Source organism: Rhamphochromis sp. 'chilingali', assembly GCF_963969265.1.
Source record: "Rhamphochromis sp. 'chilingali' genome assembly, chromosome: 17".
In the NCBI taxonomy this organism is placed as follows: Eukaryota; Metazoa; Chordata; class Actinopteri; order Cichliformes; family Cichlidae; genus Rhamphochromis; species Rhamphochromis sp. 'chilingali'.
In genome coordinates, this window is record NC_137944.1 from 29836797 (window position 1) to 29861482 (window position 24686).

At 39.4% G+C, this 24686-nt stretch overlaps 1 protein-coding gene across 1 annotated transcript; it reads right to left on the reverse strand.

The window, feature by feature from the left end:
• Nucleotides 1-1942: 1942 nt before the first annotated feature.
• Nucleotides 1943-24298, reverse strand: LOC308383981 (glycogen synthase kinase-3 beta-like). The gene is made up of 11 exons (XM_080862266.1): nt 23909-24298; nt 14939-15024; nt 12601-12702; nt 12389-12472; nt 11841-11951; nt 11472-11602; nt 10051-10255; nt 9818-9913; nt 8068-8254; nt 7757-7834; nt 1943-6852 (listed from the first exon to the last, which is right to left on the reverse strand). Exons 1-11 carry the CDS (start codon nt 24081-24083, stop codon nt 6791-6793), a joined length of 1317 nt encoding a protein of 438 aa, XP_080718392.1. The 5' UTR covers nt 24084-24298; the 3' UTR covers nt 1943-6790.
• Nucleotides 24299-24686: the final 388 nt, after the last annotated feature.

The window sequence follows — 24686 nt, forward strand, 5'->3', positions numbered from 1 at the left end:
GCAGCAGGACAGTAGAAGTGGCACTGACCTGCAGGGAACACAGTTACTTACACATTTGTACCATTTTCTTCCAGTTGTTATTGCACGAACAAAGCCACAAAACATAGAAAATACTTATCTGGAGAAAAAGTTACCTCTATGTAGCCTCTGTGCTGGCAGTAACTAACTTTGACCTACTTAATGTTAAAGATGCATCACAAGGACTTTTACCTTGCTTCATGTCAGGCACTGGATTTGCTGTGAAAGAGTATTTAGACTGAAGTTAAGCATTTGTCAACAACAAAGTAGTTTATGAAAAGACGTGCATCATATATGTCGCTATGATTTTTTTTCTGTTCAATGGTTTTCTTTGTTGTGATGAGTCTCACCTGTTGTGATGCACAAAGCAACGCCGGCAAAAAGAAGGAAAAATACCCTCATAGCTTGTTTTGGGTGATGGACTGCTGCAAAGAAAATTAATAAATACAAATTCAAACAAACCCAAAGGAAAGAACAGAAAGTTCAGGCACCTGCTTCAGTGAAGTTTAACCTCTCGGCTGAATTCTGGAGTCCTGTGAAATAACAAACTCTTATATACAAGAAGAAACAAGGAAACAATTTTTTACTTATGGTTACTGATTGAATTAGGCACGGTTAAAAAATGACTTAAAATAAATAAATAAATCAATAACTGTTCTGAAGACTCCAAAACAGGTGTTTTGTTCCAAAAAGTGCACACCTGCACCGATGACCAAGCAAATTCATGAAAGTTCTGTAGCGTCTGCAAAGTCTTCACTTCTTGACCACTTCAATAGGTACGCCACTGTCCAACAAATTATGGCCCTAAACACAGAAGTCTTGTAGTTTTGCCTGCGTACATCACTACAGGGGATTTTAAACCCAACAATGCAGATTTGATTGAACAAACCAGCATAATTCAGTATTTCTATGATTGTTTTTAATACTTGGATTAAAGTTTGCAGTCAATGACTGCCTGAAGCCTAGAACTCAGGGACATCACCAAACTCAGTTTCCTCCCTTGAGATGCTGTGTAGAAAGGAATACTTTGAAAACAACTCAACAGGAAGACTCCTGGATATCTATACTTCTAGATAGATGTGTTAGCAACAAAAGGATGCAACATCATGTGATACAAATGAAAATTATCAAAGGGAAAAAGGGGTTTTGTGTTCATTCTGTCTCTACTTGTAAAACCAGATACTGGTCACACTGATAAGGACCTAACACGCTGTCGAGTAACTGTCCGTCTCCTGGACTCTCCTCTATGTGCTGTGCTGGGTGACATAGCAAACCTAGCAATGGGACGTACTTCTGTGAATCCAGAAATTGGACTACTTGCACAACCTCTGTAGGGTACAGCTACCAGTAGTGACAGTAGACTATGCAAAACATGAAAACAACCCCCCAGAGTAGATGAGGAGGGGAAAAAATGTCAGTGGATTCCACCTGTGAAACCATTCCTTTTGGGGGTTGTCTGATTGTTGAACCTCTAGTGGACCAGTTAATTTAATTGACAGCAAAGAAGCTTAAAGTGATTAAAACCCTCTCTGCTACTTAACTGACAAGATCAATATTCGTGAAGCTTAACAGACTTGATGCTGAACTGTGTCCCTTTCATTTTCCCTCTTGGGTGGGGCCCCCAACTTGTGTTTGTGGCCCTTCAAGCCACAGTAGGTCTTTAAGCAAGGAACTGGGGGGGGGGGGAAGATACCAAGACACTGAAATTTACTCGCAGACAGAGTCCAATATAATTGTTCACCCTTTAATCAGGGATGTGATTTAAAGTGATGTATTAGGTGACGGTCTACCAAAGTAAGCAGAAGTGAGACATCTCAGTCTGAGGACAAGCTTGTTTCTGCAGGTTTGGCCCACAAAGAGCTCGAGCTGTGGATAAATGTTTAACTTTTAATCCAAGTCACAAACAAGACAACCCACGCTGTGACACAGTTTCATCACTTTATTACAGTAAATGAGTCCATATCGTACGCACACAGAACAGAGACAGACTTGTTTGTTTCTCTCTCCCTCTCCCTCCAGCACTCAGGCTCAGTGGTCTACGGGCCAGAGTGACACTAAAGTAAACAGATTAAATAAAAAATTAACAGATGTGATTTTTGTTTTTTTTAAAGGAGGTAATATTAACATCTGAGTTTTCAGAGAATTTAAGAACAATTTCTGAGATTCAGACTTCATGAAACTGTCAGTAATGTACATCCACACACACCTGATAGGTCTGTCGTAACACAGGCGCCCATGTCCACCCTGTTGTGATCGTTAGCAGCGATTCTGAATGCCACACAGCGCATAAACACAAAAATGCCCACATGTTGAGTACTAGCTGGACTCTAACCCAACTAAACACCTGTGAGATCGCTCGACACTTTTCCTCTCGATACTGCACAGTAATCATATTTTGCAAACTGTCACAAGCAAAAAGAGTTCTGTTCCAAAATGAGAATTAATGAGACGCTCGCTCTGATCCCGAGGCGTCAGTTAAGACTGCATTGTCAAACCTGCTGGCATCTGTGTTGTGATGCTCTGGGTAAAAAGCACGAAAATTTTCCGAAACCATAACCAAGCAGTTTATAAACGCATAGATTGAGGCAAGTGAAAGTCAAAAGTGAAAACCTGTTAATCCTGGAAAGTCACCAACACTCCTCCAAGCTCCTTATGACGATGACAACTGGAGCTGTGGTTAAGCCTCAGAGCGCCAACACTGAAGGACACATTTCGTATAATGGGGGAGACACAGAGGCACCTAATAAAGCACCATCATATAACTCAGTAGGACATGTAAATCTCAGGTGCTTTTTAAACCTGCTCCACTTACAAGGCAAGAAATACAGGAAGTACAACCACACATCAAAATAAACAAAAAACACTAAAGAGCTTTATGAACTCTGATAAAAGTTCTTAACTGGAGCTGGAGAAGCTAAGAGTTAACTTTCAACTTTATACCACAGACTGTAAATAAATGATGGACATAACTCCTGTCAGGTCACCCGTTGGTTAGTGAGGTCATGTTATAAAGCCCCTGAGCAGATATTTTCACTGTCGCCATCTTAGCTTTCTGTAACGAGACATCATAGTGAGGGGGTAGACCCGACTGTGAAATGAAAGAAAAGCAAGATCGCAACTTGTTAACCAATAAGCACCATGTTCAGAGACTTGCAGTAACAACAGACAAGTGGGCGTGTCCAAAAACAAACTACACTTCAAGACGAGTGATTGAAGAGACTGAAACGAAGGATACCAATGACTGACGTGTGAAGAGGTGATAAATACACTGATGGGTCATCTAAGCAACCAGAACCTTGGCTTCGCTTTTCAGAATCAGCGGCTACGTCCATCTTTTATATACAGTCTGTGCTTAACAAACCAAACTCTATGACTGAAATGAGTGAGAGTGGTGCGTTTGAGTGTGAGGAATAAAATAACTACACTGTGCACTGACCTTCACTGAATTGTTATGGGCTGCTTGTACTTTGTACTCTACCCCCTGTGAAGCAGTAACAGGAGCAATTACTTAGCCTAATAATGAAACTGAGTGCATTACTTTATCTGTGCTATAAGGATTAGGCTTGCTGGTGTTCGCCATCTACAGTCAAAAGGTAATGACTACTGTAAATATGACCTGCACAACCTGCAAAGAGATTTTCTTTTGCTTTTTTATGTTTTTCCAATTAAATTTACAGTCCATGTTTTTCCTCTTTCTGGGAAAAGCTGCAGGAAAAGGACCTGTTGGAGGATTGAATTAGTGCAGGTGGGAGAAAGTGGAACATCCTGTACATAAACAGCTCTTTTAGATATAATCACACTTAAATCAAAAATAAACCCCTTAAGTCTCACTTTAATGGTTTAATGTTCTGGACATTTCACATTTATTGACGTCACTGGCTGGCTTCTCGGGATAGACTCAAACCCAGGATGCTGCTTTTAAATGGCTCAGTCCTTTACAGGCGTCAGATTAGCTGATTATATTCACACTCGGTGAGCTGAGAGAGAGCATTATGGAACAGAACCCTTATAAGAGGCTCATTCAGCAGTCAGTCAGTCCACAGAGGACTAAAGGAGAAACAGGACGAGCTACTAAACAGTTTCACTGGTACACAAGAAAGAGAAGGAGAGAGAAAGATCGTCAACAAACATGAGGAGTGGCTGTTTTTTTTTTTCCTTTTCACTTTTGCAGTATTTACATTTTGGATAGTGAAAAAAATTATTTACAAAAATGCAGGAACTAAGACAGCTTAATGAGGGGAAATAAGATATAAACAACTCTGTAATAAAAGTAAAAAGAGGAACAAATAAAAATCAGTGATATTTACACGTGCGATAAGAGGAGGAGGGGAGTTAGGAAGTAAAATGGCTTCTGAAACCAGCCACATTTGAGTCCTCTCCTCAGGCTTGGTCACAGCTTTTCATTGCGTCAGAAAAGACTGACAGCTCTGCGTGTGAACGCTGTCGACCCGCAGAGTCGATCAAACGTGCTGGTTGGGCTCTTACAGCAGAGAAAGGGGGATGCAGCCGGCTTTAACGCGCCACAAACAAATGAAGCGGCTGGCGAGGAAGAGTGATTCTCCTTGTGTAAAATTAATGTGAACGTGTGGAGCAATTTAAAAAAAAAAAAAAAAAAAAAAGGTGGGGTGGAGGAAAAGAGCAGGTGGAGGCAATGGTACAATAGTATCAAATATACTATACTACAAACTTTCAAGTGGTCTGTGTACTAAAAATCAGTATTGTTGGCTGCTCTATTCCTAAAACACTGGCTGTTCAGACTGTAGGTGGGAGTATTCTCAGACACACACACACAGACACACACACACACACTCACTCTCTGGGCTCCAACTACTTAAAGAAAAAAACAAAACAATGCAGTGAGGACAGGAAGAACATCCTCACCATCACGGGGGTTAAATCAGAGTTGGTCCTCAAGAACACAGGAGTACCACACACACACACACAGACACACACACACACACACACACACACACACACACACACACACACTCAGCTTAAAGGGATTTCCCTGCTTGCCTACAGATATGCTTCCTCTTACGTCAGCACTGATGAGCTGATAGCCCAGCTCCATTTATCCTCGCACCATCACCACGACTTTAGAGTAACTCCAATCTCATCCAAAGACAACCTAATAAATAAACACGAACTCGCCGGAGCTTTCATTTGTTTCTCTGCTGCCTTTAATCAACAGTGAGACAAATACTCAAGCGCCACATTTCCAAACCAAGGAGGATTTAAAAAAAAAAAAAAAAAAAAAAAAACCCCAAAAAAGACAAAAACAGCTTTCTGATATCTGGACATGATTTGCATCTAAATCAATTTTTCTGCTAAGTTTTAACTGAAGTTTCGAGGCTTTCATATCCACACAACTACAAAAACCGGATGAGGGACCAATCAGATAATTCTCTGCTTCTTGTTTTTAAGCCATTAAAAGTCTGAATAATTTCAGACTGTAACACCAATTTATATGTTCATATCACTGACTTCATATCACAGAATTGAATCTTAAAAAGGAAGCAAATATGGAAATATAGTAAAGAAATAACTACGTTTTTGGTTTAGTTAAAACAGCAGAACACAGAGCCGTTTCCAGAGAAGGCTGAAATTCAAACATGTCTTTGGGGAAGGTTGAAAGTTTTCCTTTTCTGCTTGCTTAAAGAAAAGACTTTTTTTTTTTTTTTAATATAAAGTCTCCACCTCCACATTATGGGGAACTTTTGCAATCTTCTTTCACAACACTGATCTAAGACTAAAAGTACTGTCTGAACCTTTTCCTGACATTTCATGATCAGGCGAACGCAGCCAAATTACCTGTGAAGAAGGAGAACGAGCAGCCACGCTTCTGTCCAGCCATCTAGAAACATTTCTGAGGAGGCCATTTCTTTTCCCCCAACCCTAATAGGTCTAAAACTATTTCCTGAAAAGTGATGCCTTCTTTTCGAGTTGCACTTAAGTGCCCTTTCCTACAAATATGCCTCTGTGGCCGACAATGTGGGACCTAATTTTAAAAGTAAAAACATGGTTAAAAACTGAGAAAGGGTCTCAAGCCTCAAAAAAATTAAGACTCCTTCCTTGTTGGGTATATATAGTTTAGTCAGAGAAGCGTTTAGTTCCTTTAGCAGACACACCTGTAAGGATGCTCGTTTCCAACACGAGGCAAACTGACATTTATCTGGCACTGGCCTGTTTTTTTCTTCCATCTGCAGCTAAAACAACAACAGCTGAAGGTTTGATTTGTAACTTAGGTAGAGGACTGGACTAAAATAATGTCAATGTCCCTGCAACTGTTCTCCCATCCTGAGTTAAATTAAAGTCCTACTGTGATGACCTGTGATGAGGGGCCCAGTTCTAGTCTTGTTCAGGCAGCGTGCACTCATTTAAAAACACTGAATAAAAAAATAATCTTAAAAGTGAGGGGGGAAAAACAGGTATATAATGATTTTACCTAGCCAAATAAATAAAAACAAAGAAAACAAAAATGAAAAAAAAAATGGTTAACAAAAGCTTATAATACAGAGGACCAGCCCCGACTATTGAACCTTCTAAAACCACCCGAGCAGCAGCGGGACGATTCGGTGTGTGTAACAATCTCCTGTCGTAGTTTCGACCCTGACACCTAAACAACGAAGGGTTTGCTCAGTGGATTTACTGTACAGAAACAGACCATGGAAGAAGATAGCAAAGCAGCATGGTGGACAGCTGTGGACACAGAGTGTGTGTGTGTCTGAGAAAACATGGTGATGCTTTGCAGGCAGATGGGTGAGAAGCTGCTTCAGATGCTGTTGAGAGATCCTGGTACTGAACTGTGTTGAGATGAATCTGAACCGGTACCATCTGAAGGGGAGAGGAAGAAGAGGCAAAAGGTACAGTGAGCTTTAAATTGAAGCTTTACAGCTTTACAGAGCAGTAAACATCAGACAGTGTAATAGAAAATAATCAGTCTGAAATTTTATGCGTAGTGCTGCCATCTTGTGTCAGGAGAGAAAAAACAAAATAAAAACACCCGCTCCCCCAAACTTTCTATTTCAAACTATTTATGTCAGATTTATGTTTGTTTGTTTTAAATACACAAGGTGACTCTTAAGATCTTCAGAAACTTCTTAAGGCCTTAAAATCAACTTTGCATCTATTTTAAATCTGTACAAAACAGTAGCTTAAGTTTCAATTTGAAAGTCCTAGGCGACTTCCTTCTCGAGTAATCGGATTTACAAACTTTGGTGTCCATGCTGACCGCCCACCCACCCAGCAGGGTGACAACAAAACCATAAGATTTTTACTGCTGAGACGTACAAACAGCATAATATTTTTGAAAGACTTTTGAAGAACTAATTTAAGGCATTTAAACTTAGAGAATTTTGTGCAGCCTGTCTCAATTTTACCAAATGGCCATCATAAACTTTTCAGGTGAATGAGTTTAATTCCCTACAAGGCATTTTAAGGATTTGTATGAACTAAAAATAACAGAGGTGTTCAAATTTATACAAATATACGATGTTGATGGGGACATCAAGGATGGGACTTAAATAAGGTGTGCTTATTAAAATGTTTCCATGAGATATAAAGATGGTTTTCAAAAATATAAAGACAATTTTAAGAGTTTTAATTCTTCAGTGTCTGGATTTAAAAAAATAAAATCAAAAAGGTAAAACATAAAAATATATTTCAGTTTTTTTCCTCTCAGCTGGCAGAAAAGCCTGCTATTGACAGTGTCAGTAAAATTACAATAAGAGTTTCCCACCGTGTGCAGAAGCAGCTGTGTGAGAGCGAGCGTGAGGAGGAATGAGGATTGAGTTCAGCTGAGGCTGGATCGACAGCTCTGCAGAGAATAAAAGGAGAGTTTTTATTTAGCGCTGAGTCATAAGGAGAGCGCAGTGTCATTCAACAGAACAAAAGAGGCATACTGAATTAACCGGAACACCTCAGCAGTCGCAGAACAAACTGACTTTAAAGTCGTGTTACAGACATAGAATCATCATGCAGAGCAGCTACAACTTAGCTGAACAATTAGCAAAGAAAAAAGGGAAGGAAACAAGACTTTAACTCTGCTACCTGTGGTGCTAAAGTTGAAGAGCATCGGCAGTTCTCGTCCACTGGGCAGCCTCGTGTTTGGCTGGCGCAGTTCGTCGAAGAAGGCATGTGCACAGGCCTCTAGCGGGGAGAGGCGTGAGGCTGGCGTGTACTCCAGCAGCCGAGAGCAAAGCGCAATGGCCTCTGGAGGGGTGCGAGGTTTAAACACCTGAGGAAATACGAGAGCTCTTCTTCAAAAGTTCCGACATCAAGCAACATGTTTTGATACTGGCAAGACATTGGTTAAACATACTGGCAAGCTCCATATGCCAGTATGTTTAACCAGTGTCATGCAATGCAGGGTTTCTTCCATTCTGGAAGTTAACCAAAGTTAACCCAAAATGACAGACAGTCATTTCTATGCAGGAGTTCTGCATCTACAAAGGCAACAGCAGGCAGCTTTTGAAGTAGAGCCAGCTGCTTTGTAGTAAATTTACAAGGGATTCTTCTCTTGGCTGCATGCTGAGTATATACTTTTTGTATATCTCAGTTAATCAAACATTAAAAACACCTCAAGTCCATGTGGCCTCATCCTCACAACCACAGGATTTCTCTTTTTTACTCTAATAAACTTGTGCACCTAAAAGAGGTTTTCTACTCTCCTCCTCCTTAGGTCCTTTTTTTAAGGGAAAAGATAAATTATAGGGCTTTAAAATTCAATAAACCTACCAATAAAGATGAGCCTAATGATTGCTTCTGAGTGGCAGCACTTTATGGTTGCACTGGAAGCAGCAGTCGGTACATCAACAAAAATGATGTCCTAGCTGTAGGTGCCCCGTGCTTTGGTATCTCAGTTTTTCTAACCTGGTGCCATGTCTACGAGTGTGTTACAGCTCTACAGCAACATATAGCAATGCACACAGAGAGAAGCTGCAACAGCTGGAAAATATGAGACATGCTGGAGAAAACCTCTGTGACTGCTTCATTTCCTGTTTTGACTTCTTCTGCACCAGCGCTGGTGAAAAGGTTGCAACACCTACTGTTTTGGAGAAAACTAGCAAGTCCAGAGTGCCACAAACACCAATGTAAATATTCCCAGGGCTGTGATGATGTCATGCATACCATTGCAGTAACCATAAAGGAGGCTTACAGAGGACGTTGGGCACCAAACTGAACGAGACTTCACTTGAAAATACACTTAATGACACCAAAGACCAAATGACTCCTATCCCTGCTACACTACAGTAGCTACCAGTTAAGATACAGAAATGACTTTAAACTTTTAAATGTAAAGCATTTCATGGGCTCGCCGACTATATTACACATCAACTCCCCTTCAAAAACTGAGTCACTGCCCAAGTTCCTCGGGTCAGACTAAAGGAAATTTAGACACCCTGCAGTTGAGGAACTGTTTTGCAAAAGAACCGAGGTTAGCAAATTCTGCATCTACTTTTAAATCATTTCCTAAAACTTACTTTTGCAGAAATGATTCATTTTGTCTGAAAAAGTATAAAAGCTGTAACTGCTGGTTTTGCCATTTTCTTTTTAACATTATGAACAACAATACTTCATTTTTTGGGACTGTTACTTGACATCTAAGTCAGTGCCATCAATATAATTAACAAGAAACTACCAACATAACATTTTTCATTTACTTGATGAAACTGTGATAACTTTTATTTCTCACTTCAGACAAAAGATCGGTCTTATTCACAGTGCACCTGCTTCCAGAGAGCATAGACCTGGAGAAAACTGACTGTGCTGCTGTTATTCGTCCTCAGGTGTTATTTACCTTGGTCCAAGGATGCGCTTTGATCTGAGGGAACTTGAATTCTGTGTAGTTTGGATTCATCTCTCGAATTTGTTCCCTTGTTGGTGTTCCTAACACCTGAGAACAGAAGAGGAGGATAAGACATTTACTTCAAACAGAGTGTTTGCAAGACTACATTTTAATAGTATAAATGAATGGTGCAGAAAGACTTAAATGAAAAAACAAAACAACAAACAAACAAACAAACAACTCACTTTGATAATCTCCACTAGCTGATCCACTCCACTGTCGCCGGGGAATATGGGCTGTCCGAGCAGCAGCTCTGCCAGTACGCAGCCAGCTGACCAGATGTCGATGTTTGCTGTGTAGTCTGTGGCGCCAAAAATCAGCTCTGGGGCGCGGTAGTACCGTGAGCAGATATACGACACATTTGGTTCACCCCGGATAAGTTGCTTTGCGCTGAAGGAAGCACAAGAATCACGTGAAATGGTAACAAAGACGGCAGGAAAAAAAGAAAGATAGGAGATCAATATATACCAAACGACTCCCTACTGAGCACTCAGTTGTCTGGAAAATAGTGACACTATTCCTGGAAGATGCCTCTGTGTGCAGATAGTAAGAGGGTCGGAAGTTTTTATATTTCCCTGAGCATCAAAGAGAAATATAGACTCTGAGGACTAACTTCTTTCCTTTACCTTCCCCTTCTGTCAGCAAGCAAAATTTGAAAACAATTTTTATGATATACAAACATTCATAAAGCAATATAATCTTAAAAGAGTACTTGATGACTTTTATAAAATTTGCAATCAGGCATTTGCTGTTTTGAATTATAGTTTATTTCTATCAGACAGATTAACACAACTGGGCAGAGCAAGATTAACACTTTATTACACACCATATGAGTCCTTTCATTTAACAACGTCTTAATTTAACTAATTAAACATTGTAATTAAAGTCTGATCTTCAACCAAATGCCTGATCATCATCTGCAGATACTGAAGAGGAGATCAGTAATGCAGCTTGAGTGCAGGAGAAAGGCTATTGGGAGAGACGTGTGTGCTTGTGAAACAGAAAAATAAGCATTTGAATAAAAAAAATAAAATACTACCAAAAATAAAAACAGAGCCGTGTTCCTGACGCTAAACTTGAGTTTTTGCCAGCTGTCATTTCTGGATCTAATATAAGACGCATGAAACCATACATCACTGTTTAATACTTCACACTCTGTACAGGGCTTTTCTCAGCACACGTTTACAGCAGCTGTGTTACTTTCTGCTTGTTTTATGGTTAACTTTTTTGTATTTTTACAACATTACTCTTTGCTTTTCCTTTGTGAAGTATAATGCTCTAATAGCCATTGACGTGTCCTCGTTTCCAATTAATCACATGCAGCAAACTCCAAGTCTTTCACATGAATGTGCTCATAGCTAGATTAGATGAGTTGAATTGAGGTGACAACCACCTTCATTACCCTGTTCAGACTGTTTGCAGTCCTATGCATGTTGAACTTGATTCACAGAACAGAATCTAAGTGTTAAGCATTAGAAATGCTGTTATTCTTCCCATATTAGATTTCAGAAAAAATATATATACTTAAAAGGTAGATAAACGTAATCCTGCTACTACTGTTAAATTAAGTTCTGATTTGTGTGGAAATTTTTTTGGTTTAGTTTACCTGCCAAAGTCACACAGCTTTAGGACGGCAGTTTCTGGGTCGACGAGCAGGTTTTGGGGCTTGATGTCTCTGTGACACACACCTTGGGAATGGATATAAGCCAGACTGCGAAACAACTGGTACATGTACACCTGTTGGAGGTCAACACAAAATACAAAAATCAGACAACATAGAAATAATTTATTAAGAGGCATAAATAGCATAAAGCTTGGTATTTGTACTGGAGACCTGAGGAGATTCTTGAAAACAAGAAGGAAATTCTGAACTTTACAATGTTTGAAGTTTTTGGAGAATAAAAACTTCAACAGAAAAATACTGTGACTTGGACAACATGGAAATGTTTTGGAAGGAAATTAGGGGCAGAATTACCTTCACATATATGATAGGAATAATGCTCTTGGCCTTGTTAAAATGCCTGGCAACCCTGTAGACCGTCTCGGGGACAAAGTCCAGCACGAGGTTGAGGTACACTTCATCCTTCTGCAAAGGATGGAGGGATTGACACAAAGGTAACTGTAGTTAAAGCATTTATGGTTTAAGACAGCTAAGCAAACAGACAGACAAGCCTGGCATAACCTCGCACGCTGATACAAAACATTTCCAGTAAGTTACTTCTGCAACATTAAATCAGATTCTATATTTATCAGTAAAAGAAACTAATTTCTTCCCCTTTTTAGGGTTGGGTTATTTTTTTAATGCTATATCTGAGCATCTGTATATGTATTATGGACATGCACCATTTCCTTTTATTTATAGTTTCGACATACTGAAACTACTGGGAGTTTAGAGAGGTTTAATTATTTTATGTCTATTTTTTTTATAAACCATAGCTTAACTTATGTTAGTTTTGTTTCACCATCTCTTCTTTCAGCTCTCTTTAGAGTAGTCTGTACCATGACCCTTTTGTTTTTTTTTACCTTCTCGCCACTAGAGTAGAAGAAATAACGTAATCGGACAATGTTGCAGTGGTCCAACTTCCTCATGATCTGTAGTTCCCGATTCTGTACAAACAGACACATGAGTCAATGAGGGAAACCAAGTAAACAAAGTGATCACGAAAACTATTAACAAGGAGGGTGAGGGGGGTGCCATTGATAAGATTATTACAGAAACTAAATTACACGCCTACCTTGAACCTCTTATCCTGCAGAACCTTTTTGATGGCCACCATCTCCTGTGTGTCGATGAGGCGAGCTTGGTACACCACACCAAACGACCCATTCCCAATGACCTGCAAGGTTTTAACAGAACAGGAGAGTCAGACTGAAGGACAGCCCATCAGGTGATCAACCACAAACATTTATTTAATTTCCTGAAAGCTGCAGCTGCTGGTGTTTCCATTCTTTTAACAGTAATAAATTGGCTCTATCCATCTTTGACTGATAGTCTGTTTTTTTCTGAAAGTCTTTTTCAAGCCTACAGCGCATATGATGACTCTTCAGTGGAGATCTGTCACTCTAACAACCACAAAATTTAAATTATAAAATAGCAACTTATGTATTTAAATCCAAACAATCTTCCTTTTTTGTTAATCCTACCTCAGCCTATTCTTATAAAACTAATGAAGTAGTTTCTCATGCCTAAACCTAACGATTTATGGTGTCCAACCAAATTCCATTAGTAATCTAACAGAAGTGTTAAGGGTCTCATGCGGGACTTCTGTGAAATGATAACTATGTGGACATATGTAGAAAATTTGTTTATAAAAATAAATAAGAGGGGAAATTAATGATCAAGAAAATGTTTTAATAGATTAAATCTTGTGACTGTTTCACAAAAGATAGATGGATAGTCAGACATGAGCACAGAAACAGTACATGAATAAATCAAAATTCTTTGGCAATTTTCCCATTTAAATCCTTTGGTATTAAAATTACAGGTATTAAAAATGGCGATTAAGCACATTGAGATGTTTGTAGTCAGATTTTATTTCTGCTTAAGACTCTTGCCAAATTATACAAATATAATGATAACGTTCCACTGCTGCAGGCATCAGACAAGTTAAGTATTTCTGATAAGCCTAAACGACGATTTTATTGGCTTTGTGATAAAAGTGTGATAAATCTGAATTTACACACACCTACAGAGCCATTAAGTAATCTTAAAAGTGATAACAGCCTGGCTCTGTGCAACACTCTTCTTTATGTAGTTTCAGGCTACAGTTGACACAGTTATGTCATTTTTTCCAAAGACACAAGCAAAAGAATGTGCGCCTTTAAAATCATGCATTTTTATGGCTTGGCAGAATAATTATGGAAATATCAGCATTGACCAATACCCTTATTAATTCCACATGCAGTGATTAAAGTTTCAAATAACGTTTGACTTATCCCTGTGAGCCAAAAGCTCAGGATTCAGATTGTTCCACTGGTAGCTCTATAGGATGGGTGTCAAACTCCAGTCCTTGAGGGCCAGTGTTCTGAAACTTCATGCTGAGGTGGTGATGTTACAGTAGCTCATGAGTGAATGAACATGGTGCAATTAAAGTACTTTTAGGAGTACATTTTTCCAAACACATGTATTTTAATTTACTTGAGTTAGGTTAGGGGTTGCCACCTCAGCATGCAGTTCTATAGTCTTGCTAATGACCTACTTATTTTATTCCGTTGTGTTGCAGCTGGACACGTTTAAAAGTTTCAGGACACTGGCCCTCAAGGACTAAAACCTGTGACGTTTAAAAACTCATGAAAACTAACTCATCAAAAACTAATCACGAGAATCCAATAAAAATATAAAGTTGGAAATAAGAACGACAGATCCCATTTAACGTCTTTAACGCCCTTGTCATACCAAACGAGGGCAGTTTTTGCTGAGATTACATACAAAGTTTATGCACGATTTGGTTTGCCAAAAATTTCTGTTAGACAATAAGAAAAGTGGCAATAATGCGTCTGTGTGGGTTGAAAATATTTCAGCTTCAGTGAAAAATCTGCTTGATGCTGTATCATAATGACCCATCAGCTGAAACTCTCCTACAGACTGGATGTTTTGGTGGCGTCACCAACAATGACAAATGGAGGACAAGCGCACTGTACTCGCCAACTGTTTGATTCAACTTCAGTTTCTCATTGTTACAAACTACATAAACTATAAATTCATTTTGCTCTTGGAGAAAAGGGGGGGGGGGAAAAACCTGGATGCTACTAAGAACCAATCAGAAGTCCTTAAAAGTGGTTTGATTTTGATACATTTTCTTTTAGTTTCAAGAAAACTGAAATTGTGTTGTTCTGATTTTTAAAAATCCAAAAGAAACCAAAGAAGACGTATAAGCATTTGGTTCTGCACAAGTGTGTTTGGTCTCTACTTGCTACATAGACTGGGGGCTTTACATGTGCTGTTCACAACTGTGCGTTTAATATGCAGCAACTAAGTAAAACCATCCTCAACAGACAAAACAAAAATGAGGAGAAGACTTGGAAAAAGAAAGTTGTAATTTCATAGAGCTTCAGTTTTTCTTTCTTTCTCACCTTGATGTCAGTGTAGGAGACTTCCTGTGGGCGGTCTGGTCCCTGACCCGGTGTGGCCACGACTGTTGTCACCTTCCCGCTGTCTCCTAGGAAACAAGCAGGAAGAGGCATGTTAAAAATTGTAGCTATAGTGCGGTTAACTGTGCTGCAGACCACAGAACAGTTATAAGGAGGTTTTAAATGTCCTGTCATCCCTCTGGCTCATTTCTATGAGACTTAAAGAAATGAAAGACCTTTAGGATACAAACTAAACAGCACTCCTGACATTCAACTGACTGCCAACAGCCTTTACATCTGGGCTGTCTCTCCACTGGCCGGGTGATTATTTAGGTTAATGACAGCCTGTGAATGATTGTCAACTTTACAAAACCCTCCAAGGAAGAAGGAGCGAAAGACAGAGTTCATATTCAAGACGCTGTGACTAATTAAAGTGGGAATGGACCCAAAAATAGGCCAGCCACTTTCTTTGTCTTCATAAATTTTTTTTAAGTCATAACAGCCTAACATAAAAGGATTATTTTTGTAGCATCATCAGCCATATATTAGCCTCCAGTATAATGGGAAGACTGTAGCATTTCACTCAATTATTGTTTAACTGAAATGGAGGAAATATACTTTTCTGCCATTAACATTTTCACACGTGAGCCTCAGATTGAGGTTCAATTACCCAGACATCTAACCTACCCGAATGGTTCAATCATTAAGGTGGTGACTTTGGTTTGCACACATGATTTCATGTTTTTCCCATCACCTCGTTTCCTGTCAGCTAGATGTTCGCTCACTAAAGCCCGTTTTTTTCACTAGCACCTACTTCACTCGACTGTTTTTAGGTTTTTCCATTAGGTGGTAGTACAACCTGGTACCAGGTACTTTTTTAGTACCTACTCGAACGGATTTCCAAGTGAGCCGAGTCGAGCCGAAAATGTGCCATCAACAGACTGCACGCCACTGATTGGCCAGGGAGTGACGTCAGTCAATGAGTCATGAGGGCAACTTTCAGGAATAAAACCAGTCATTTGTGGAAACCTGGAAATGATGAAAATGGCTACGCACAAGTGCCCTCCATTTTTGTGTTTGTTTTGCATAAAAATGTCACAGGACCTTGCTATAATACCACCACCCACATTGAGGTAGTAATCAATTATAATGGAAAACAATCGAAACTCAGTAGAGTCACGTTGAGTAGGTGCTGGTGGAAAAGAGGCTATTTTTTGCATGTAAAAATAATCCTGAGAACAGAAATCCTGCATACGTGGCTGAAACCGTGACTCTCTCTCAGGTCAAAGCTGGTCGAGGTGTGAAAGCAAAAACTGAATCACAGACCGAAGGACGGTGACATTCTTCCGATGAGCCCCAGTCTCTTACAAAGAAAGAAATATCAGAATACTGCAAAAAGAAATTAAATGCATGGGTTGTTCTCTATCAGATAAGGCATGCCTTGGAGTTGAGAAAAGTGTAAAGCATCTCCAACATCGGCCCAATTTCCTTTCACATCTATTTTTTACCAACAAGGTTTCTAAGTGTCAAAATGTTTGATAAATTAGCATGTACACTTCAATCAATCATCATCAACACCACCACCACAAACAAACAGATAAAAGTAAAAAAAAAAAAAAAAAAAAAAGGGGGGGGGATACAAACACACAAAACGTTTCCTCAACAGTCCAAGTAGAATCATAGTTTAGAAGTACTAATTCTCATAGGAAGATATGCCTCGTGCAGAAAAGTCACTGTCTTGTATATGAAAATTTGGGAATCATCTGTTGTTCCTGTCAACTAGTTCTGAAATTTCCAGTACAGACCAAAGTAGTTTTGGGTTTCCACCAAATGAAAATCACCAATACTGTGTTTTCAGTGGGGTTTACTAAACTCAAGATTAAAAATGTCATTTTTGTTTGGCAAATTGACGGGTCTTAGTTTTGAGTATATGTGGATCAATCATGCCTTTATGCAATACCCTTAAAGACTCATTTGAGCCTGGAAAAACCTCGAATAAACTGCATCAGCAGGTTTCCCAGACATGGATTAGGCCTAGGCCCAGTCTAAACGAAAAACTCAATGAAAACCTGTGTTGACGGTCTGCGATTAGGCTTAATCTATGTCTGAACCTTGATCCGATTCCCATTTCTCTGTGTGGCCATTGGTTAAACTTAATATGACAACCCTGCTTTAACTTTAAATTTAATTTTCCTGTGTTATCTGTGCAGTCTAAATAATGGGGCAACACTGTCATGTAGCTATGATGGTTCTGTGTCACTACCACTCTATGTCCACACACTTAATGCTCTGTTTACCAAACAAGACAATGCACTTATTGATATTGTTCTCGTTCACACAGAACTGCATACCCTAGTGTTCCTGCATGTCTGTGTCCACACAGCAAACTGTCCTGGTTATCCAAATGACACGATGGCAGTATCTGTTACAGCTGAAACCGTGAGGCCTGCAGCGTGACCGTGTCAGTGGGTTCCCTACCTCATTGACTGGGTTCAAGCTCTGAACCCTGATGAACACACTCACTTGTCCAGGTTAAAAGTAGGGCAACTGTCTTAGATGCTGCTCCCCCCCCCTTCTGCTGCTGTTTATTTTTTATAGCATGAAAAATAATTTCCACGGGCTTGTAACTTGCTCGAGGCTGTTAATCTATCACGATAAAGATGAAGCCTTTTCTCCGTCTTCGTCAGAGTTCCTGATTTATCACCGCTTCACGGTTCAGTGTTTTCATACCAGTGCTGCATTGTGTGTCACCGCTTGGCTTCCTGTCTTTCACCTGACATTCACAGACGGGAAACACGCGTCTCCAGGAGGAAATAATCCCTGCATGCATGCCATTATTCAAACTCTGTCACACCAACACCAATTCAGCTGCAGTTTTTTTTTTTTTTTTAAAAGGCTGATACATTGTAGCCAGATCAAAAAATGCGTGTTGCATCTACTCCTCCTAACCTCCAAGTCAAATTAATAATGACCTCAGCTGAACATTTATCTCCCACTGGGATATTTCTAATCAAAAAATGTTTCTTAACAGGAATTTGGTTGTATATTTATACGTTGTATTTTACTGCAAGTGGCTCATTGTTGTGGCAAGGAAAATGAACACTTGCATGCAAGTCCCGACAAAAAACACTCTGATTTTATTGTAATTTCCCACCCATAATCGTTATATATGATAATAGACCTAGAACAAGATTTACTGCTGCAGAACTCTTGATTTTGAATGTTTCTCTGCAAATATTTTAAATACGACACATCTAAAAACCATGTGTTTGTTTAGACTTGCTCTGAAACAGAAGCACAACAGAGGATAAAAGGCTGGTGTTAAAATAATAAGGGCACACTGTACCCACCTTAAGTGTTCCTTTTCTAGTATTACTGACACAAATAGATTTAGTAATGTAGTTGGTAATGGTGCATCACAACAAGTTTCCCCTCATGTTACTTGCGGAAATAGAGTTGTGCTAGAAACCTACAAATATCTGCAGCCAGTGGAAAAGTAAGCTGGAATCAAAACATATTGTCAGCATTAACGACCGAGTGTTAAGCTTCTATTCAGTTCTCTCCTTTTTTTCCTGTCTGTCTGAAAACCCAACGTGAACCATTCATCTCCAGCTGCTTTTAAATGCCATCAATAAGCTTGCCCCTCGTTCCTTTTTGAAAATTTTTACACCACAGTTGAAACAGAACTTGAGTAAACAAGGATTCATATGCACACAGAAAACCATTCACTCACTGTGCATCGCTTTGAAACTGATGATGATCACTTGTGGAAATCACAAGGTCCATCTTGTCTAGTAAGCCTCTACCTTATTTACCACTAGGTCTTATGACAAATATGACATTTGACACTTTCACTGGTAGCCCCTTCAGTCATTTGCTGCAAGTTGAGAAAAGTTTATCTCAGGTCCCGCCCACTTTTGCGTTGCCAAATATGTACATTCTGTGATCTCTGGTCACTACAGTGCAGCAAATCACTTCTGGTGTGGACACAGTTTAATTGAATGGAAGATAATTTCACACCTTTTAAACTTTGAAAACAAAATGTAAATACATTGAAGTCCCATACAGAATAAAATGGGCACCATAAATAAGCGTACTTGGTCATTTATAAGCCAAATAATTTAGTCAGCTGAGGGTTACATTATGCAAGAAGTAGTCTGAATTGCCACACTTAAGCAGCAGGTTTCTGTGTTAATATCTTTACACACAAGAAACAAACTGCACTTAGATGAACTCCACACTTTAAAGCAAAGTAGTTCAAGAGAATTAAGTTTACCTTATTAATATGCAGTTTAATGCAGCAGCATCTTCCAAAAAATCTAACCAGGGCATCTGCTCTGTGGGGAGAACTGCTGGTGGAAGAAAGAGGCTTCTATTGTTTTAGAGTATAGCACTCATGTTATGTTTAACATGTCCATAAAAAAACAAACAAACCAAAAAACAAACATGTCCACTTCCCGGTACACTGAGGTTACATCTGTGAGTAAACTGTAAGCTGATTTACATCAACTTTACATAAAATCAATGTAGCTGTTACCAACCTTGTGATACCCTCAAGCCTGAGGTGATCACATGATTGTATCAGAAACGTCTCTGCAGTGTTTCATAGAAGAGATAGTGACTCAACACACATTTCCTACTTTATCAAACTGACAGTCTGACACTGAGCTGTCCGTTTTCTAAAGCTTGTCCAGGTCACAGGTAGAGTGACCTAATCCTAACAAAATAAATATTTGTGTGGATCAGATTAAAAAAAAATGTTTTAAATGTGTGTTACTGGGAATTATGCACTCGTTTATTAACAACATTAGTATTTAACAATGTTTCAAAGGGTAGAAACACGCATGAATGCTGTTGAATAAGTTAACAGACTTATTCAACAGCAAGGCCTATTCTAAGCCAGGAAACACCTGCTACAGTTAAAAGACAGCCTGAAATACTGACATTGTTAACCTACACAAAAGCTTCACAGTTACAGGTGTGGCATCATTCGTGTGAAGGACAAACATCCAGGATTTAATTTAATTGCATTTTTCCCCAACTTGCTTGCTAAGAATAAGCAGTAAGCATAAATGAAAATAGATAACTCTTTCTCAGTTTTACCGATGGATAAACACATTTCAAACATCACAACTTTTACTTGGAAGGCGAACGGTCTCTTGCCCCTGACTTGTGTCCTACATGTTCAACCTCCACTGTACAGGTATGATGCTCTGAATTTTATATATTGCATTGCAAAAGTCAAGCCCTCATATCATTCATCCAGCATTGACATCGGATTGCCATGAGCACGAAACTAGAAGTTAGATCCTCAACTGTATTTTGCATTATAAAACTTCAAACACTGCAAAGGAATTACACTTTATGCATGAAGCAGACCTGAGATAAATCCTGGTGCTGCTCACAGACCATACAAAAAAAACAAAACAAAACAGGAAAAGAGAACATCTTCCTGGATGCAGCGGTGACAGCAGCCGACAAGGTAATTATACAACGATGTGAAGAAATGTTCTGCTTCATGGAAGCAGGACCTGTTTCCTCTTTTGAATAGAAAAACTCTACAATACACATACACACACAAAAAAATTTAATTCACTGTCAAGCATCCCATAATATTAGCATCAATTCTGATGCTGGTACTCTAATTTCCAAGAGAGAAATATTTTAGTGATTATATAAGTATTAATAACAGCGTATTTCAGCAAAAATGTAATCATAGAGGATTACTGTACACAGCATGTCTTTAGTCCTCCTCCTTCACTTCAAAGACATGTCAGGGCTTGTCAGCTCAGGAGGTACATTCACACAGGGCCTTAATGCAGAAAACTAAGGTTTTCAGGACATCTCCACACCAATTAAAACTATTTTGGCAGGTAACCAGGTGGGTAAGCAACCTGTTATTTAATCTAAGCTATAAGGAGGTGCATTTTTCTTCATTGTTTAATACACAGTGAGGTAAAAATGTCATCTTTAAGAGTTACCAACAACAAGTACCATATTCAGAGCAAAGGACTGAAATTAGACCAATACCGGTATTTTATAACATCAAGGAAATGCCTCAACATTACATGTTTTCCAGTCTTTATACAGACAGATCCATTGAAAAACAAGCCAACGCGTTAGAGATTTAGTTGTGGACTTTGACTCAGGCTACACACTAGCCCGGATAGATTTGAAAACAGCGTTTTCGTCTGAAAAACGCTCGGAGTCCACAGTAGCGTTTTCAGTCATTTTCACAGAGTTGTGCGTCCACATTGAAACGGCAGAAAACGCCTACGTTCCAGTACCGCGCATGCGTGAAGCGCAAGAAGATTCGGCCTGCCTCATTTCTGTCAGCCGTTTATTTACTTTCCGGCTCGTTGAAATGTCGCGGCAAAATGTCGAGGAAAAGCACCGAGTTTTTCAAATGGACTAACAATGAGGTGGAGATGTTGCTGCAAGTAACACAAAAGTACAAAGTTGCAAAAGCGAGTGAGAATTAAAGAATTTGAAGAAAAGCTATCTGGAGCATGTACAAACTGATATTAATGTTTAAAAGGGCTGTCAAAATTGAGAGCAAATAAAACAACTGCTGTATAATGCCCTCCGCTATCTTTGTTTAATTAGTCACATGAGTGCATCACATGACTAAAATGCGTCATCGTTTTCGAAAGTCTGCGTTTTCACTGTCCACACTGCGACGCAAACGCACCGTCTTCAAATGTATTCGTTTTCCAGAGCGTTTTCAAAACGCTGCGTTTTTCCTTGGGGAAAGTGCCATCCGGTGTGGATGGGAGGCCAAAATGGAGAGAAAACGATGTGTTTTCAAAACGCATTAGTGTGGACGGAGCCTCAGAGCTGAACTTTTCTCATGTGAGATTTATCTCCAGATCTGCCATTTATCTCCTTAAAAATGCCACAAAAGTGAAACCATTTCTTTATCTCTCCAAGTGACCAAGCTTTTAAAGCAGGCTTGAAAAATGCTCAGCTATCTAGTCTTTGAAAAAACAGCAGCCTGAGTGCTTATTTGGACAAGATGGATGGTACGCATTAAGGCCCTACACGGTCCTTTGCTGCACAAATCCAGGAGTTTTCCAGCAAAAAACAAAAAAACTGTTGGCTTTCTACCTAAAGAAAGATCAGCAGGATTATGATTTCAAAGTTGTTGGGGTTTTTTTTGGTTTTTTTTAATTCTTGTTAGTGGTGTTTAATGTTTAATGTAGTAAGGCAACACAGATTCTGTGCCTTACATATACTGGAAGAAATTGTGATTATATTTGCAGTCATCACTGCCCCAAAGGTCCATTTTTAGCCAGAAAAAAGCCCTAATGTGTCTTATATGCTCTCAGAGTATACGCCATTATACCAGGTGGGGCAGCTTTTTACTTTTTATGCTTCAAATCACAGGAACAATCACTGAAATAGAAAATCTAAAACCGGCCTCTTCAGCCTGGCTTGTGATTAAGTATGATTTATAGACATAGCTTACCACTTTTTAAATTGGCTTTGCTGTATCTAGTTTTCAAAATGTAATTAATGTTAAATCCCTTTCAAATATTTATCGGGCGTTACCTTCCTGTGTTCCCTTCTCCTTTTGAAAAGGCATGTATGGTTTAAAATAAATAAAATAAGTTATTGTATTTTATTCTGTTTGGTTTTATAATTTACTCTCTACTTTTTATTTCATTTGTTTTATTATTTTTTTTATAGGCTTGTCAGTCATCTGTGAAGCACTACAATTCAACTTTGCATTGACTAAGCTCCATGTCCAAGTTTAATTTTAATCCCCCAAATCACTTCATTCCCTCACGTGTCAACGTTGCTCCGGGTTCACTGTGGTCTGCTGGGAGTGAAGCTGGCTATACAATTAAGCATATCAGAGGTTTAGGTGTTTTTTTAAATTTTTTATTATTATTTCTGATGAACAAAAATGGATTAAAGTATTTTTACCCAACTTACAAAAAGAACTTGTTTAAAAAAATAAAAATAAATAAATATCACAGTCCTGGTGATATATTCAGGAAAATCCTACTGACAGAAATTCTGCCTCCAGGTATAGCTTGCAGGTTGCTCAAACATGACAAAAAACACCTGATCAACCATTCAAAAGAGTATCTTTAAATTGCCAAAGGCAACATTTGATAGGACATCAGTCTGTGTTGTTCTGCTGCAGAGAAACTAGGGGTCACATGGCTTTGAACTGGAGATGACCTCCCTTTTGGGCTCTAATATCAAGAGACGCGGCAGTGGCTGCAAATGGATGATAAGGTTTGGATTAACACACACACATAGATCTCTGCTTACACCCGCTACTACAGTGATAAAAGGGCATACTATTATTTCTCCTCAGACTGAGGAAACCCACTCCTTGGGCTCTGCTGTTGGACGTGGATCACTTGCATCCTCCAGGCGTCGGCCACCTGCTGCTAAGCTTCTTTTTTTAACACTACCCCGCAGGTGACCTTGGTGAATATGCAACTTTTCCGCCCTGACCCTCCACCAGTGGATTCAGACTGTTAGCTAATGGCACTCTCAGCTACACCTACAAAAAACCCTTCAATTGAGCACTCAACTTGGCTTATTACAGTCTAGCTTGGTCACAAAGAACAACGGAGCTGATTTAACAGCTCAGCAGCCACAATGACCACAATAAAAAAATCCAACCCACTTGCAGCTTTTAAACACATATTAGTTAGTTACTTCAAATCTTTAATGTGCTTTAGTTTTGCTCGATTAAAATGATGGCATGTGAAACAGTCTTGACACCAGACGGGGTGAAAAGAGCCATCGGCCGGACAGGGAACTAGTAATGTACAAAACAAGTGGCTAACGTTAGCAGGCTAGTAACCTTGCTAGCCAGTTCGCGGAGAAATAACGACTTTCCTCTGCGCTGTGACACATAACGACGGTGTGTAGTTTTTAGTTTGTAACTTGTAATATGACATATTGATTCAGCACATTCTGATAAGGAGTTAGTAGATAATTACAACTTACTGGCAAGCTTAAGGTTGGAGCATCCTGACGAGCTGCTACCGGAGGCCTGCGAGACCCCGGTCTTTCCTGTGCTGCTCCCCACGGCAGCGGCTGATCCGGCGGACGCAGCAGCGGCTCCTGGAACACCTGGCGGCTCAGCAAACGAGCTGGTCCTGGGCCGCCCGCTGCCGCTCATATCTCTGTGCAGGGGTCAGGGTTGTTGTTTCACCGTTTTTTCAGCTAAACCACTATTACTTATGAACAACCGGCAACGAACAATCACACCAAAGACACACCAAGAAACACCGCTCCCGTTGCCGCCGGCTGTCTGGGCTTATAGCTGTTGCTAGACACCTAGAAACAGACCGCACGCAATGACACCTGGGAGATGGAGTTAGAGCCAACCGCTACTTAGGTTTGCCGCTCTGAATTTTACAAATCAAAACAACTACAAATTTCAACTGGATTAACAGGAGGGATGTAGGCCAGAAAGAGCCGCAGCTACAGTTAAATTTAAATTTAAAACTATAACATTTGTAGAAAAGCAACAAAAAATTCAAGATACATCACAGAATTTAGCTTTTTTTCTCGGAAATAACTCACACCCTTTTACTTTAGTTCATATTACAGCCTGTACTCTTATATTAATTTTTCTCTTTGTAAAAATGTAATAAAAGTAACATAAATATTGGAAATACAAATAAAACTCAATGACCGATCACTGTGAGGTTCAACACTGCTGTGCCGTTTAAATCTTTAACAGCATATCCTTTAAATTAAATGTATTTTTTCCATTTTA